At 33.5% G+C, this 14,188-nt stretch overlaps 1 protein-coding gene across 1 annotated transcript; it reads left to right on the forward strand.

The window, feature by feature from the left end:
• Positions 1-4,592: 4,592 nt before the first annotated feature.
• Positions 4,593-13,355, forward strand: LOC138323031 (telomere length regulation protein TEL2 homolog). The gene is made up of 14 exons (XM_069267351.1): positions 4,593-4,659; positions 5,379-5,515; positions 5,906-5,988; positions 7,679-7,765; positions 8,140-8,228; positions 8,375-8,466; positions 8,922-9,038; positions 9,200-9,271; positions 9,972-10,219; positions 10,434-10,533; positions 11,184-11,248; positions 11,438-11,553; positions 11,939-12,021; positions 12,379-13,355. Exons 2-14 carry the CDS (start codon positions 5,396-5,398, stop codon positions 12,406-12,408), a joined length of 1,302 nt encoding a protein of 433 aa, XP_069123452.1. The 5' UTR covers positions 4,593-4,659; positions 5,379-5,395; the 3' UTR covers positions 12,409-13,355.
• Positions 13,356-14,188: the final 833 nt, after the last annotated feature.

A 14,188-nucleotide genomic window follows, 5' to 3' on the forward strand; every position in this document is an offset into this window, starting at 1 on the left:
ATGAAATAATATTATTTTTTTCCCATCAATTCCTACCAGATAAAAGATATTTATGATTTTGTATTTTAACGATAGTCAGTAAAGGTAAATAATACTTTTCTTAAAATGAAATGAAAAAAAATAGTTTATTTTAGTAATTTATTCCATTTACATCTGAGGAGTCATGATTCAATATTAGATTAATATATTAAGTCATTGTTTATTATTTTTTTCAAAATATTACTAGGAAGTGCAACTAAAAAAGAAATGTATTTAACACCATTTTAAAAAAAAATCATGAAGTGAAAGATATACCTTGCATGATGGATACTAATACAGTGATTATTATTATCATTATTACATGTATATATATATATAAATTTATCAATTATATGACTTTGATTTTGATATTTAACAATAATGAATAAACTTTACCCAAAGGTCACATGAATCAAATAGCCAAATACTTTGAACTGACTTCTTGTCATTAGTGCAGATGATCTCATACATTATTAGAACTGTAAAATTTAATACAAAGAATATGGCTTCAAAGTACAGTTTATGTCCAAAAATTGAATCAATTGCATTGACCTTTATTCAAAGTCACAGGGTTCAAATAAGCTATTTGTAACAACTTCCTGTCAATATTATAGCTAAGACGACTGATATTAAACCTGTGTTATGTTTTTATTTTAAGTGAATCCAAAATTGTCCTTTTATGTGACCTTGTATGAATTTTAGAAAAAAACCTAGTACATGTATTATTATATCTATGACCTTTTATACAGTATATTGACCGTTGTCCTTTGGATCTTATACTTAGATGATAGCATTAATAGATTGAAAATACCAGGTAGCAAGTGACCAATGTGTTCTATTGAACGCATGTATTTTCTTTTAATCACAATGAATCTTTGTAATGTATATATAAAAATAACAAAGGTATAGAAACATCTAAGGAGTTTAACGAAATACTTAAAAGGGCATGGTTATGAGGACAGATGGCAGAAAAGGTCAGTCTATATGTCTGGTGAAGTATTTCAAGTATAAAACAACCGACGGGAAAACTTAGTTCAGTATCATTAAAAGGCCAACTGTTGCTGATGGATATTTTATTATGAAATTTATTTCAAAGATTACGTCTAGAAAATATACAGCATGACAGTTAACTTAAGAAACCTGATGTATTTGTTTGCCATAATTTGCAGCATTTGACACTTCCTTTCGGATAAGATCATTGGAGAATACCGGTATGTGCATGGACTTTGAGGAAGCTGCTCAATGGTTTATCTTGATTAACAAAACACCATCTAGTTTTGAAATTGGGAAAAGAGGACGAGGCAATTACATGTCTTTTTCATGATTTTGTACGAGGGGTAGATATTGTACTGAGTACAGTGCTGAGGATAATAGCGCTGTGGTAGGACGCTTGAGAAAGGAGTACAATTATATCTTATTAAAACACACATAATTTGGTATGTGTTTTGTGAAAAGACATGTCAGACATCTTTCAATTAAGTGGAATTGTGAGAACGATGGGAAATGTTTTTGTATGAGAAAGAAATACATATAACATGTCCCTTTGAGTTTCCAATATAACAAGATTTATGTTATGCGTGTATTTACAATGTTGCGATAATTAATCTTAATTAAATGTCATACATAAGCATTAAATGTGCGGACAATTCGACTCAGCTCTAATTCTTTTACATATTACCCAAGAGAAGGCAAATTAGTGCTATAATTGTATTAGGTCTACAATGTCTCTTTTGAAACATATAACATAAAATATTGACAAGATTCCACCGTCATTTTTTAGTATTTCTAATTAAATATCGTTGGATATATTCAATTCGTTGTTCAATACGAGTAAGTAAGTTACAATATGGCCGCTGTAACCCATGCAGGGAGAGCAAAGTCACGCACGTTAAGCAATTAAACTACAAGACCACTGAGAAGGTTATGAATATGGTTTTTAGGCAAGACAATCACCTAATAAGGTAAACCACACTACTGTCAGACGCGAGTTTGAGCAAGTTCTAGACAAAAGTTTGCAGATACTCTACGAGCAAGGGACAGGGTTCGTCAGCATACAAGAAGTTCGGACCAAGAAATGTGTAATGAGCGGACAGTGAGCGAGTTTGAACATCTACTGACACTATGGTCACAACCATGGCCTCTTTTCAGGCATTATCACGGTTAAAAGCCGAATAATCTAATTTCCATTAGAATGGGGTTTTTTTCCGAAATAGGTACAAATTTTTAATGTTCTCTTTAGACTGAATTGTCCCTTTAAACATGTGAAAAATGACATTGAGAGTGAGAATTTTATTTTCTATGATGGAGGTTTTGGCCCTTGGTAACAGTTCAGTAGAATAGTCATAGTGATCATAGTGATATTTTTTAGTTCATGGTGTTCTACAGAATACTATTCTTAAGTGTTCCCAATATGTAATTGAATACCTAACGGTACATTTATTGTCGTTGGTGCTCCAGAAACCAATGAGTATTATGTTCCAAAGGGTACGGTAATTGTGGACATTGTTAGCATGGGGACTGCGATCCTGCGATCAAATACACCGCGTGGGTGGTACCTGATGTGTACTAAGATGTTACTTACTTCAGTTTATATCCGACATTGGTACAGTTACCATGTCGTCAATCTGAAAGAGACCTTGCGATTACAAATCTCAAATTTCACACATTGTATCCTGGTAATGAATTGACATTTACTTTTTAAAACTGGCCTAGAAGGGTTGGGTACAGTAGTTTACCCTGTGAAAGTTTTCTAACAATGTACTTACATAATTACATAATTAATAAATTACTGTATATAAGATTTATAATAATTGTTTTTTAAATGTTCTTCTGAAGAGAAGCATTTCAAACATGGACAGATCTCAAAAAATTGACATCAGGTTTGTGCTATTACATATGGCTGTCATTTGAGCTTCAGATATTGAGAATTATCTCCTGCTTTGTCTTTGATTACCTTAAAGTGAATAGTCTGGGCAAAGCAAAAACCAGTCTAAATGCGTTCATTGGCCTTCCAAAAGTTCTCACATATTAATACGACGGCCAAGTTCTGCTTACGTTTCCCAGTTCTGACCATTAAAGTAAAGGAAAGTTTTGAAAGCATTGAAAGCGAGGCTGTGTGTAAATGTAACCACGGACAATAGTTAAGCGGGAGGACGCAGGGGTGTTAAAAATCCACTAGCCCGACGCCCGGGGGCTACCAAATTTTCAGCTTGGCTAGTGGAAAAATTTTAGCCATTACTAGCCCGGGGCTAGTGACTTTTTCAAAGATATCTCAAAACGAAAAAACATCAATATTTAGTCATGAAATAACACTTTAAAACATTGCAATTCTATGTAATATTTGTATCTAACTTTAAATATTAATCTGGAGTCATGTTGGAGTCTAATTTATTTACGACTGTAGACAGGTACAGTAGACCTCCCGATCACCACAGTGAATGGTGTGCTGCATAGCATTTCATGTGAAAGTTTACGTAATTTGCAACACAAGTTCTAGAAAAACAATATACAAACCATCAAATAAGTCATCTCAGCTATCAGATCAGTAAATTTTATATAGTTACAAAAACGATGTTAAAGAACTGGAATCTATTCCTCAAAAAGTCGGCAGCAAAGCCATGCCTGCAGCAGGCAGCCATATTTGATTTATGGTTATTCTAATATCAGGTCAAAGGTCGGGGAATCCAGAATCCGGTTTCAGGATTAAAAAAAAAATCTAAAAATTGTGTTCTAGAAATATCACAGATTAAAGATTTTCTTAATGTTTATTTTGATTTAAATAAAAAAAAAGTAGATGCAAATAATAAAAAATACTCACTCAATTAAAAATATTTGAATTTTATACAGTATGTTAAAAATACTGGGTATTATAAATTTTTCATTATTTTTTTTGGCTGGGCTAGTAGATATTTAGGCCGGGCTAGTGAGATTTTGGTGTCTACTAGCCCTGGGCTAGTGCTTTTTGAAATAAATTTTTACACCCCTGAGGACGTTTTAGGATTCCTATACTTTAAAATTAATTTCTTCTGTACGCAGACAGATTTTGGCGAGATTTTTTATTTTTCTATTTCATAAAGAAATTATACTGGATACATATTCACACCATTTTTGTACCAACTTTAGCCATCCTTGCCCGACTGTTCACTTTAAATGTTGTCAGCATTTTTTTTCTCATATTAATTACTAATTACTGTACTAACATTGTAGGTAAATGTTGTTCCACAATATTTCTAGGATACTTTGCCACTTCACACACCAGACGTCATTTACTAATCAAGGTAAGTAAAACAAATGATGATGAATTAAAATGTCTTCAGTTGTTTAACCAGATTGTGCTACATAAGATCATAAATTCATGAAATCGTACATCTTATGTAAATATTCATAGCTTTATAGGTTTGTCTTGATTGTGTGATTGATTGAAAAAAATGTTAAAAAATAAAGAATTTGAAAAAGAAAATTTAGGAATAGACCTGATTTATACAATTTGCTCTACAGACGATGAACGGAGATGCTGAGGGTTTGGGGAGATGGAAGTGCTTTACGACACACAGTTCAGGAGAACAACACGCTACATCACTACAGCTTTACTGATCTGTTGTCACCACCTCACAGAGCGAGATACACCCGCACACAAAGATGGTATGCATTTTATTAAAAATTCTCAATGAAAGTTCTTTTATACATTTCTCAAGAAATGTTTCTTTCTGTCAGTATCACATTAGTCTCTCCAGGATTTCTTGTTTATATGATGTTTTATGAAGATATAACTGACAAAATTAATTGTGGTAAAGGTCTCTAAGATACATACGTGTATTAGATGAAAGATCACTATTATCTTGTTTATATACAGGTACGCATTATAGGTAGACTTGCCACCATTCTCTAGAATATTGAAATAATCACCAAAATTTGTGCTTGATAATTTTTGTCACTATAAAAGTCGTAAATTCCGTCTCTAATTCTTGACTATGGGTTAAGGAGAGAAATTATTTACTGTATTTTTGCGCGTATAGTACACACTCTTTTTTTTCATAAATTATCAAAGTGAAAAGTTGGGATGCGCACTATACGCAGGTACAAGGCATTGCCAGGTCCTTGGTGATGATCACATGACAGGCAGGTCCTAGCTAAAGTGTGCAGTAACATTTTGTACATGGTGTCGTGATAGGGTTATGATTAAATACGTGGACCTTTAAGTAATATTAGATCTTATTGACATCTTGAAATCATAGTGGTCAGTCTAAAGCTTGGATAATGTGTTGTTTATTACCAATTCTTGCCCTGTATTTCGATTGATGTGAAGAACTACTGCACATATGTTTCATTAATTCCTGTGTTTTTAATTGCATTGGAGGTAGAACTGCTGCGGCTGCTGATGCCAGGAGTTCAGTGTCACCTGGGGATGTCTGACCACAACACTCGTTCCCTAGGGATGGTGGTGGCCAAAACTGTTACCAAGGTGATTGACCCTCATGGACCAAAACTGGAATATGAGGTAAATAGTTAACTGGAGCAGTTTAACTTTGTTTTGAATATTAAGACCCATGCAGGTGTTCAAAAGGTGATTTAACTTAATCATTGATTAACATGTATATGCATTGATTTTGTTACTTTGAAAACCCAGTGACTTTTCCCTTAAATTGTTTACAAAACACCATTTTGAAGTTCTATTAAAGTTTGTAAAGGTAGTGTCACTGGAAACTTTTTGAACAACACTGTTGTTACATATGTGAAGAGAAATTATGTCTGATTAACCATATACCAGTTGTTAGTTGACTGTTACCAATACGAGTGGCCAGATAAAATTGTGATCATTTCCAGTAAGTTGTGCCTACATTGTGTTGTTGATCACAGAATAACTGATATCTTGTATTTTCATTGACAGCTCGATGAAACTGATGAGTATGTTAGCTCCCTACTGTCAGACACAGCTATACCAGAGGACCCCGCCATTACAGAATGTACTCAGTAGGTTATCACCAGTCTTAGATATTACATGTATTCTCTCTTATTATATATTACCTATAATACTGGGCCGTAAAATCACCAATTCAGATTGTATGATATCAAAAATGGTATGATCACATCAAGATACCGTAAAAACTTGTGTAATTTGCGCACCTTTTTCTGTGCAAAAAATAAAATTTGAAGTTGGGGGTGCGCAAATTATATTGATAGAGGGAGATTTAAAATTTTACGGGGGACAAAAATCTGTCCATTCTGAGGGGCTGACGATCTATGAAAAATGTTGATAGGTACCGCTCTGTGTATGGTAGCCATTTTATATGATACAAGGTATTAAAGATTGTAAAAACAATGCCTCACACCTATTAAAGTGGATTATCTAAGGCTAATTAAAGAGTTAAGTTATGATCACATCGTCTTGTTTCCATTTGCCCTGAGAATTCAATGGCGAATGACTGAGAGCATGGCTTCTACTGACAGCAAGCGATGTATACCCTGTGCACCTCGTAGTATAATGGGACAGCCACAGTCAGTGACTTTGGCCGGGTCAATCTAGTTTACCTGTATTTTTTTAGGGGAGAGAGGCTGTAGAGAAAGTCTGTAGAGAGTGTGTGTATACACAAACATAACGTATACCCCAGCTGCAGGCCGTGTGCAAAAAGTCAAAACACACGTGGGATTTATAAGATGCCTAAACTGACCTATATTTAGACTTTTAATAAGTGGTTTTGCAATTTTATTACTGCAGAATTAACAAGCTACAAGGTTAGTGACATATTTCAACCGTATTGATAAATATAAATTAGCCATTAGCTTTTGCACATGAAACCTTACGTAGGGCCCAGCTGAAGGCCGTGTGCAAAAAGTCAAAACACACGTGGGAATTTTTAGTATTTTAATAAGTGGTTTGCAATTTTATTACTGCTGAATTAACAAGCTACAAGGTTAGTGACATATTCAACCGTATTTATAAAATATTATAAGCCATCAGCTTGGATCTGGTACCGTACAGGTAGTGAGTTTACTCGCAATGTGATTGTTGCAAGCTAACATACGTATCCGCTAGCCGATTGCTGTTGATTGTTAATGATCTCAAACACACTAATTACTTATTGTGACAATTTTTTTAAACAAATAGATTCAAATCTTTTTAAATGTTCCTGATTACTATTTTCATGTGTAATATCTCAAAGCATTACACAGAAAAATGTCACCTTCATACATCGATTTTTATAATAAATTAAATATAATGGCAATGCTTTTAAGTTTTTACGGTACACAGAAAAAATGGTTATAATAAATTAAATATAATGGCAGCAATGCTTTTAAACCTCCTGCCGAATAAATTCAAACTGTGCAGAATATTCCAATGAAGTATTCAGTAAACACAAAATATTTTAGTTGATCTACTTCCCACATTGTTAATTCTACCAAGTAAATCAAATTCACTATCATGTCTGGATCCATTGTTAAATTATAAAACAAGGGAAGTAACTCATTATGATTTACGAAAATCAGCTACTCACTGAAAGAGTAATAAGATTCCTCTCATGATTATAATGTTAATATGGTAATAATTACTGTCCTTGCTAGTGTGTCCTTTTGGTTTCTAAGCGTGTTTCTTATGAACAAGAGATGTCATGGAAATAAGTAATAAACTGGAAATAGTATAAAACATCAATTCTGTGTGCAGGGAAGTTGAGAGGATGGAGATGGTGCAAGATGATATCAATATAGAAATGTCTGCTGACCAGCCTCAGCAGCAGTCTGATCTCGACAGGTAGGCTTCAGTTGGAAAGTTTAGGGGAAGGTAGTGTGCTATTACAGTACTAGTGGGTATGGTATTTCTCGCCAGGTAAAATTGTGTAGGATAGTGATTTGCATTCAAGAAATTCAAGATTTGGTAGCAATGTAAATACCAGTACTGGGTTGTTTATGCAGATAAACTGAAATTACAGGTTTGTTTTCATGTAATATTCAGTATAATATCTTGTCAGTTGTATATATTTACAAGTTTATCACGTACATACATGACCATGATATCACAGTCTTAATTTAAATTGCATTGCTATACCTGGTCTAGTAACAAAGCATTTAGAACCAATAGAATTTTGTGCTCTTAACAGCTATTCTCGGAATTTATTTTGTTGTCAGTGATGATGACTTGGAACCATATGACATGTCAAACGATGTGAAGGTCACCAAGGTCAAACGTCCAAAATACCTGAGGGATTGTATGGAAGGTAAAAAAATCAAGTCATCTACAGATTTAATTTTCAGATGAAGTTAAGAAATATAGGTTTTCTTTTTTTGCTTCTTTTCAAAATCTTCTGTACACTACTCTGTTGTGATATTGATAATGAATAAGATTGTTTGATTTTGCCCTAAGGTCTGATCTGCGCCGGTGACCCAGAGAGAGTAGATACTTGTCTAGAGGCAGCAGATGGATTGATAAGGGCTTTACCTGATGGTCTAGCAGAGGTAAGAAATGCAGCACTGAGATAATAACCATGATAACCGTAATCGACCCAATAAGTGTCCAGAGCACTTGAATTAATGAAAAAATTAGGATATGCTTAGTAGGACCAAATTTGGAATTACCTTTCACAAAATCATAGTGCAAAAATCAAGCCATCAATCAATTGGTTTATGTATTTTTCAGTCAGCATTTAATTTAAGGTAGGAAAGTAAAATTGAGGCTTCAAAAAAGGGAAAGCAGCATATAGCTAGGGGTAGGGGCATTTATTTGGTCTAATACGACAAATGCTTGCCTTTTACATTCAGTAGTTGAATGTATAAAGGCCAGCTACATACATTAACTACTCTAGTGTAATCCATTGCATATTGTGATCTGTCTACATGTGTACGTGCGGGGAGATAATTGATCTATTTACAGGTATGAAAAGTAAATAAATTATATTATTTTTCACTTCTAGGTGTGTGAGGAGTTTACTAAGATTCTCCTACATCTATCAGATAAATCTTCCAACCCAAACTTCACCAAACACAGATTTAGTGCCATGGTAGCTCTCACGGTAAACACACCTGTCCAGGTAAGTGTTTGCACAGGTATTACAATATCCCATTCTCTGTCAAATTTCCTCTAAGAAAGTTATTTGTTATGTGTGTATAAAGAGCTATGCTTTTAGTTAAGTAATTTCTCTGATCCCCAGGAATAACCATGTTTTACTGTATTTGGTGTTTTGTTTTACAGTGTGCCAAGTATTTAACCCATCAGTTTTATGAGAGGAACTACAATCTACGCCAAAGGATGGACATTCTAGAGGTAAGGGATTAAAAGGTGCCCTCTGACACTTATGATCCCATCTTTCATCTTGTCATCATTCCTTTAAAAAACGATAAAGGACTTCTTTATAATAAGTTAAAAATTCTAATTTTAATCAGCTACTAATGAAAGAGAGCAGAGTTTGTAATGTGGTGACCTGCACTAGATCATAGTGTCCACTTTCAATTTAAATGGAGATTCCTTCCATATACCGGTACTATGTGTACAGTCTTATGGCAGAAACATAATATGTGTCTACACCTTCTAAATGTTTGATGTTAGTACAAAAATGTGTATTGGAACCATGGTGTTATGCAGGATATTCCACTTGGTTTAAATAAGGAAGTACAAGTATGAAAATTAACTTTGTAACAGGAGAGGAGAAAGTGTAGTGGTCAAACTATGAGATTTAGGTTCTATCAAATATACCTGGTGCTAAATACTGTAGTTAACTCATGGTGAATTAATCATGTTTCAGTAAAATTAGTCCCACCTTTGAGTGATTTTGACTACATACGGTCTCACTAGAAATACAATATCCCAATTATTGGAAGTTGAACTAGTCACACTGATCAGTTGATGACATTTTAAAACCGATACATGTACCTGGTCACTTTTGACAGACCCTGTGCAGTCCTACTACAGCTACCGGTACATACCTGGTAGTGCCTTCAGTGATCCTACTTTACCTTCCTTCCAGGTACTTGCCACCAGTGCACAGGAACTTTCCCAACCTAACCAGTCTGTACCGAAACCTTCCAATGAGATTGTGGCCTCCTCCTCTACACCTGACCCAGAGGACTGGCATAGTGTTGTACAGCGAAGAATCGAGAGTAAAACCCGCCGATTTGTGAAGGGTCCCAGTAGGCCTGTACCAGCCCCACAAATCAATAGGTTTGCTGGAGTAGCTGGGCAATTCTTCTATCCACTGATGAAACATTATGACAGGTGAAGGGTTATTTTAGGTTCTAAAAGATACATGTAACTTTTTTTTGCATCTTTGCAAATTTTCATGAACTTCATATAATGATCATTTGCTTTGTAATACAAATTAGGATATACAAACTGTGCAATTTTGTATTGAAAATGACATTTATTATGAGAAGGTACTGTTCCTAATGTTTGCAGTAAAAATTCTTATTTTCATTTTTGAAATTTCCAGGAGAGAAAACACTTTTGATCTGATAGGAGAAGACAGCCTTGTGCTAGGCAGACTGGTATACACATTGGGTGTAATCATGTACTGTGCTGTCAACACTATGGTAATGATATTCTATAATTGTGATGTTTTATTATGTACAATTAACTACAACTAAGGTCAATTTTATATTTGTATACAATAAAATACTTCAAAGGTAAATATGATTAATTACATAAAGCCAACCATGGAAAAAAATTCAATTTAAAACTAGGGCTATGATAATATTGCCATAAATAAAATGATAACAATCTTCTTTAAAGATGCTCCACCGCTGACAAATGGTATTTTTTCACTATCAAAAACAAGAAACAACAAAAAAAAAAGCAGACGATTTAGTATTTTTCTTCAGTTACAAAAGTTACTTACTTTACACCACCACCATTGAAAAGTTTGAGCTTCTTATTTTACTTCAAGTTAAAATATGAAAAATAATTAATTGCATCCCGAAAAAATTCTGTGTCACTATATCCTATATGGAATGAAGTACTGATTGCGCATGCACCAAAGGCAAAACAAATTATTTTATATTATTTGTTGTGTTGATTAGACATATATATAAACGATAAAACACCAATTATTCTTCAAATGATTAATGTCATTTATGCTCTGTCGGCGATGGAGCATCTTTAACAGATCCAAAATTGTTTACATTTTGATATTGTTTATATACTGATACTAGGTAGTCAATGTATCACATTGTTTGTCCAACAGGAAGCTAAGAGGATGGGAGCCACCCTACTTGAATATGTCTGGGTTCTACGTCTTCATACAGACAGGTAAGTGAATTTTATTTTCAAGAAATTACTTAATTAAATGGTATTATGATCAGTAATGATGTTGTTGAGAATGTGACAATCTTAATTGTGCAGACTTGCAGACGGGTATCTTAAACTTAAACTTTTAATGTTCTTCTGTTTCAGCAATTGTACGACTTTCTAGATTTCCTGTCTGTTTTAAAATTTCAGAATGGTGTGTCACGCTATATTGTTTGCTGTTTCCATGGTGATGCTGTCTGTTCCTGCCCATATTCTCCTGTCTGACCTCCAGACTGAGGTCATGGAAATGAAGAGTTGGCTTGAGGGTGAGTTTCACCTTTGATCCTAGCGTCAGTTGATACAGAAAGAGATCACCCTATGCAAATAAATTATCATCTACTAAATACAATTCATGTTTAATTCATAAATTTATTTCTGTTCCATATCTTTTATATTGTATTTTTAAGCAAAAACAATATATGTGTTGGTAAAAAAGTGTCTGTTTTGCTTTTTAATATAAAGACAGTTGTGTAGTATAGGTTTAATTTAGTGGGAATCACAATATGAACCTGTGCCATCCTCAATACTAAAGGGGTTACAATCACTTTACACCACTTGAGGATAAACCTGTGCTAGTGTGTTTATATAAAATACATGTAAGTAGTTGTATCAGATTATTGATGGGAAAAACAATATTTTGTGATGTTACAGATGTTGTTGAGAAATCCATTGATAAGGAATCTCGCAAGCTTGCAGTTCAGTGTCTCATGTTGATGGAGAATGTCATCAGAAAGGTTAGAATCTGTCAATTGAAACAGTAATTTTCTATTGGAAACAAAATATTGTTGATTCTGCTATGAGTTTATCATAGAAATTATAAAAACCAATCTAATTTTTTATACAAAAGATCTAGACCTTTGATAAAGTTTTTGAATGATGTAGAAATTTTAAAATCAGACAAATACATTTAATTTCAAATAGATTTTGAATGTCTAATTTCAAATATGCCATAAATTAAGTACTTAAGTTTTCTTGGTAATGAACATCATCTCATTTAATTCCAATTAACTGGAATTGCATTTAAGTATTTTTTCTGAATCTAATGTTATTGATAATAAGAAATTTTGTTCATACTTTGGGTTTTTTTTCAGGAATTTCAAGAAAGTGTAGAACATACCTGAACATTTATTGAAATACACAGATAATGCCATTGTAGCCAGTATACCTGATGTTGGACCACTCTGATTCTGTGTCTTTGCTGATCTAAATCTGCTCTGTGTAATCATAGCAACTGCCTTTATCGGTTCAATAAATCAGAGTTTAACAAAATTGGACTGGAGGATTAGTCTTGCCATGAGATAAAACTAAAACAGAACATAAATTGGACTGGAGAATGAGTGTTACCATGAGATAAAATTCATAAGAGTACATAAATTGGACTGGTGAATGAGTGTTACCATGAGATAAAATTCATAGAGTACATAAATTGGACTGGAGAATGAGTGTTGCCATGAGATAAAATTCATAGAGAACATAAATTGGACTGGTGAATGAGTGTTGCCATGAGATAAATTTCATAGAGAACATAAATTGGACTGGTGAATGAGTGTTGCCATGAGATAAATTTCATAGAGAACATAAATTGGACTGGTGAATGAGTGTTGCCATGAGATAAATTTCATAGAGAACATAAATTGGACTGGTGAATGAGTGTTGCCATGAGATAAATTTCATAGAGAACATAAATTGGACTGGTGAATGAGTGTTGCCATGAGATAAATTTCATAGAGAATATAAATTGGACTTGCCATGAGATAAATTTCATAGAGAACATAAATTGGATTGGAGAATGAGTGTTGCCATGAGGTAAATTTCATAGAGACCATAAATTGGATTGGAGAATGAGTGTTGCCATGAGATAAAACTCGATCATACAGAACATTAGATGTCCTTCTGTCACCACGATACAGACTATTCGTAGCTATCTGAGCCACCACACCCTGTTTGATGTGGTGAATGCATGGCAGCGCCTGCTGATCCTACATACAGAACATTGTTAATCAAGTGAAAAAAAAGTGTTACATACATATCTGATAAATCATTATTAAATTATCTCTTAGAATGACAATATCTTTTGTGTTTTTTGTTTTTTGTTGTTTTTTTTTCACTATTTTATAAGTGTTTCTGTTTCAGTCCATGTTTCAATCCTTTTATATTGAATCTCAGGTCATACTATTGTTGCTAATGATTGATTCTGAATAACAAAACATGAATCAAAGAAAAGTGCAATCATGCATCTCATTGACCAATATGTAAAGCAAATTAAATCGCCAGGGAGGGTTTTGAATATTTGAATGAAAAAAAACCTTTTTTGTATACACGTACATACAGAACAAGTTGTCTTGTAAAAAAAGATAAATTATTTAACCTCCTTGGTTTACTTTATTGCATTGAAAGCTTGACATTTGATCTAATATAACAGCTGAGGTCAGTTCGATTTATATGGCATGATCAGCTTAACAGGATGACAATTTATTTAAAGTATATTCAGTTTAATTTTGTGTAGATATCATATACATTGTACATGCATATAGTAACTTGACTTTTGACAATATTTGAAATCTCAAGCATGCATTATGCAAATTATGGCACAGCTTGCTTTAAAAATTGAAAGCTTTCATAACAAATTATCAAAAAAAAAAATATATATATATAACATATATATTAGGCAGCGACTGATTGAGTCTCAAGACAGATGAGGTGTTCTAAAAGGTATATATAGAAATGTCAGCTACTTGTATACAAGCTGCTTCATCAAAGAGCTTGGTAAGCCCAAAAAGGTTAATGTATCACATTTTATCTATCCGACATTTACATACATGTACTGATGTAGTGATAATAAATTATTCACTTAAAAAAAATGGAGAAAAAAATCCAGCATTTCCAACTTGATAAAATTCA

This window comes from Argopecten irradians, chromosome 5 (genome assembly GCF_041381155.1).
Source record: "Argopecten irradians isolate NY chromosome 5, Ai_NY, whole genome shotgun sequence".
Lineage (NCBI taxonomy): Eukaryota > Metazoa > Mollusca > Bivalvia > Pectinida > Pectinidae > Argopecten > Argopecten irradians.

Excerpts from the sequence above, each read along its gene's own strand:
- LOC138323031 (XM_069267351.1), top strand. The coding sequence starts at position 5,396 with ATGCCAGGAGTTCAGTGTCACCTGGGGATGTCTGACCACAACACTCGT. Across the intron at positions 11,554-11,938 it reads AATGAAGAGTTGGCTTGAGG|ATGTTGTTGAGAAATCCATT; the intron begins GTGAGTTTCACC and ends GTGATGTTACAG. Across the intron at positions 12,022-12,378 it reads TGGAGAATGTCATCAGAAAG|GAATTTCAAGAAAGTGTAGA; the intron begins GTTAGAATCTGT and ends GTTTTTTTTCAG.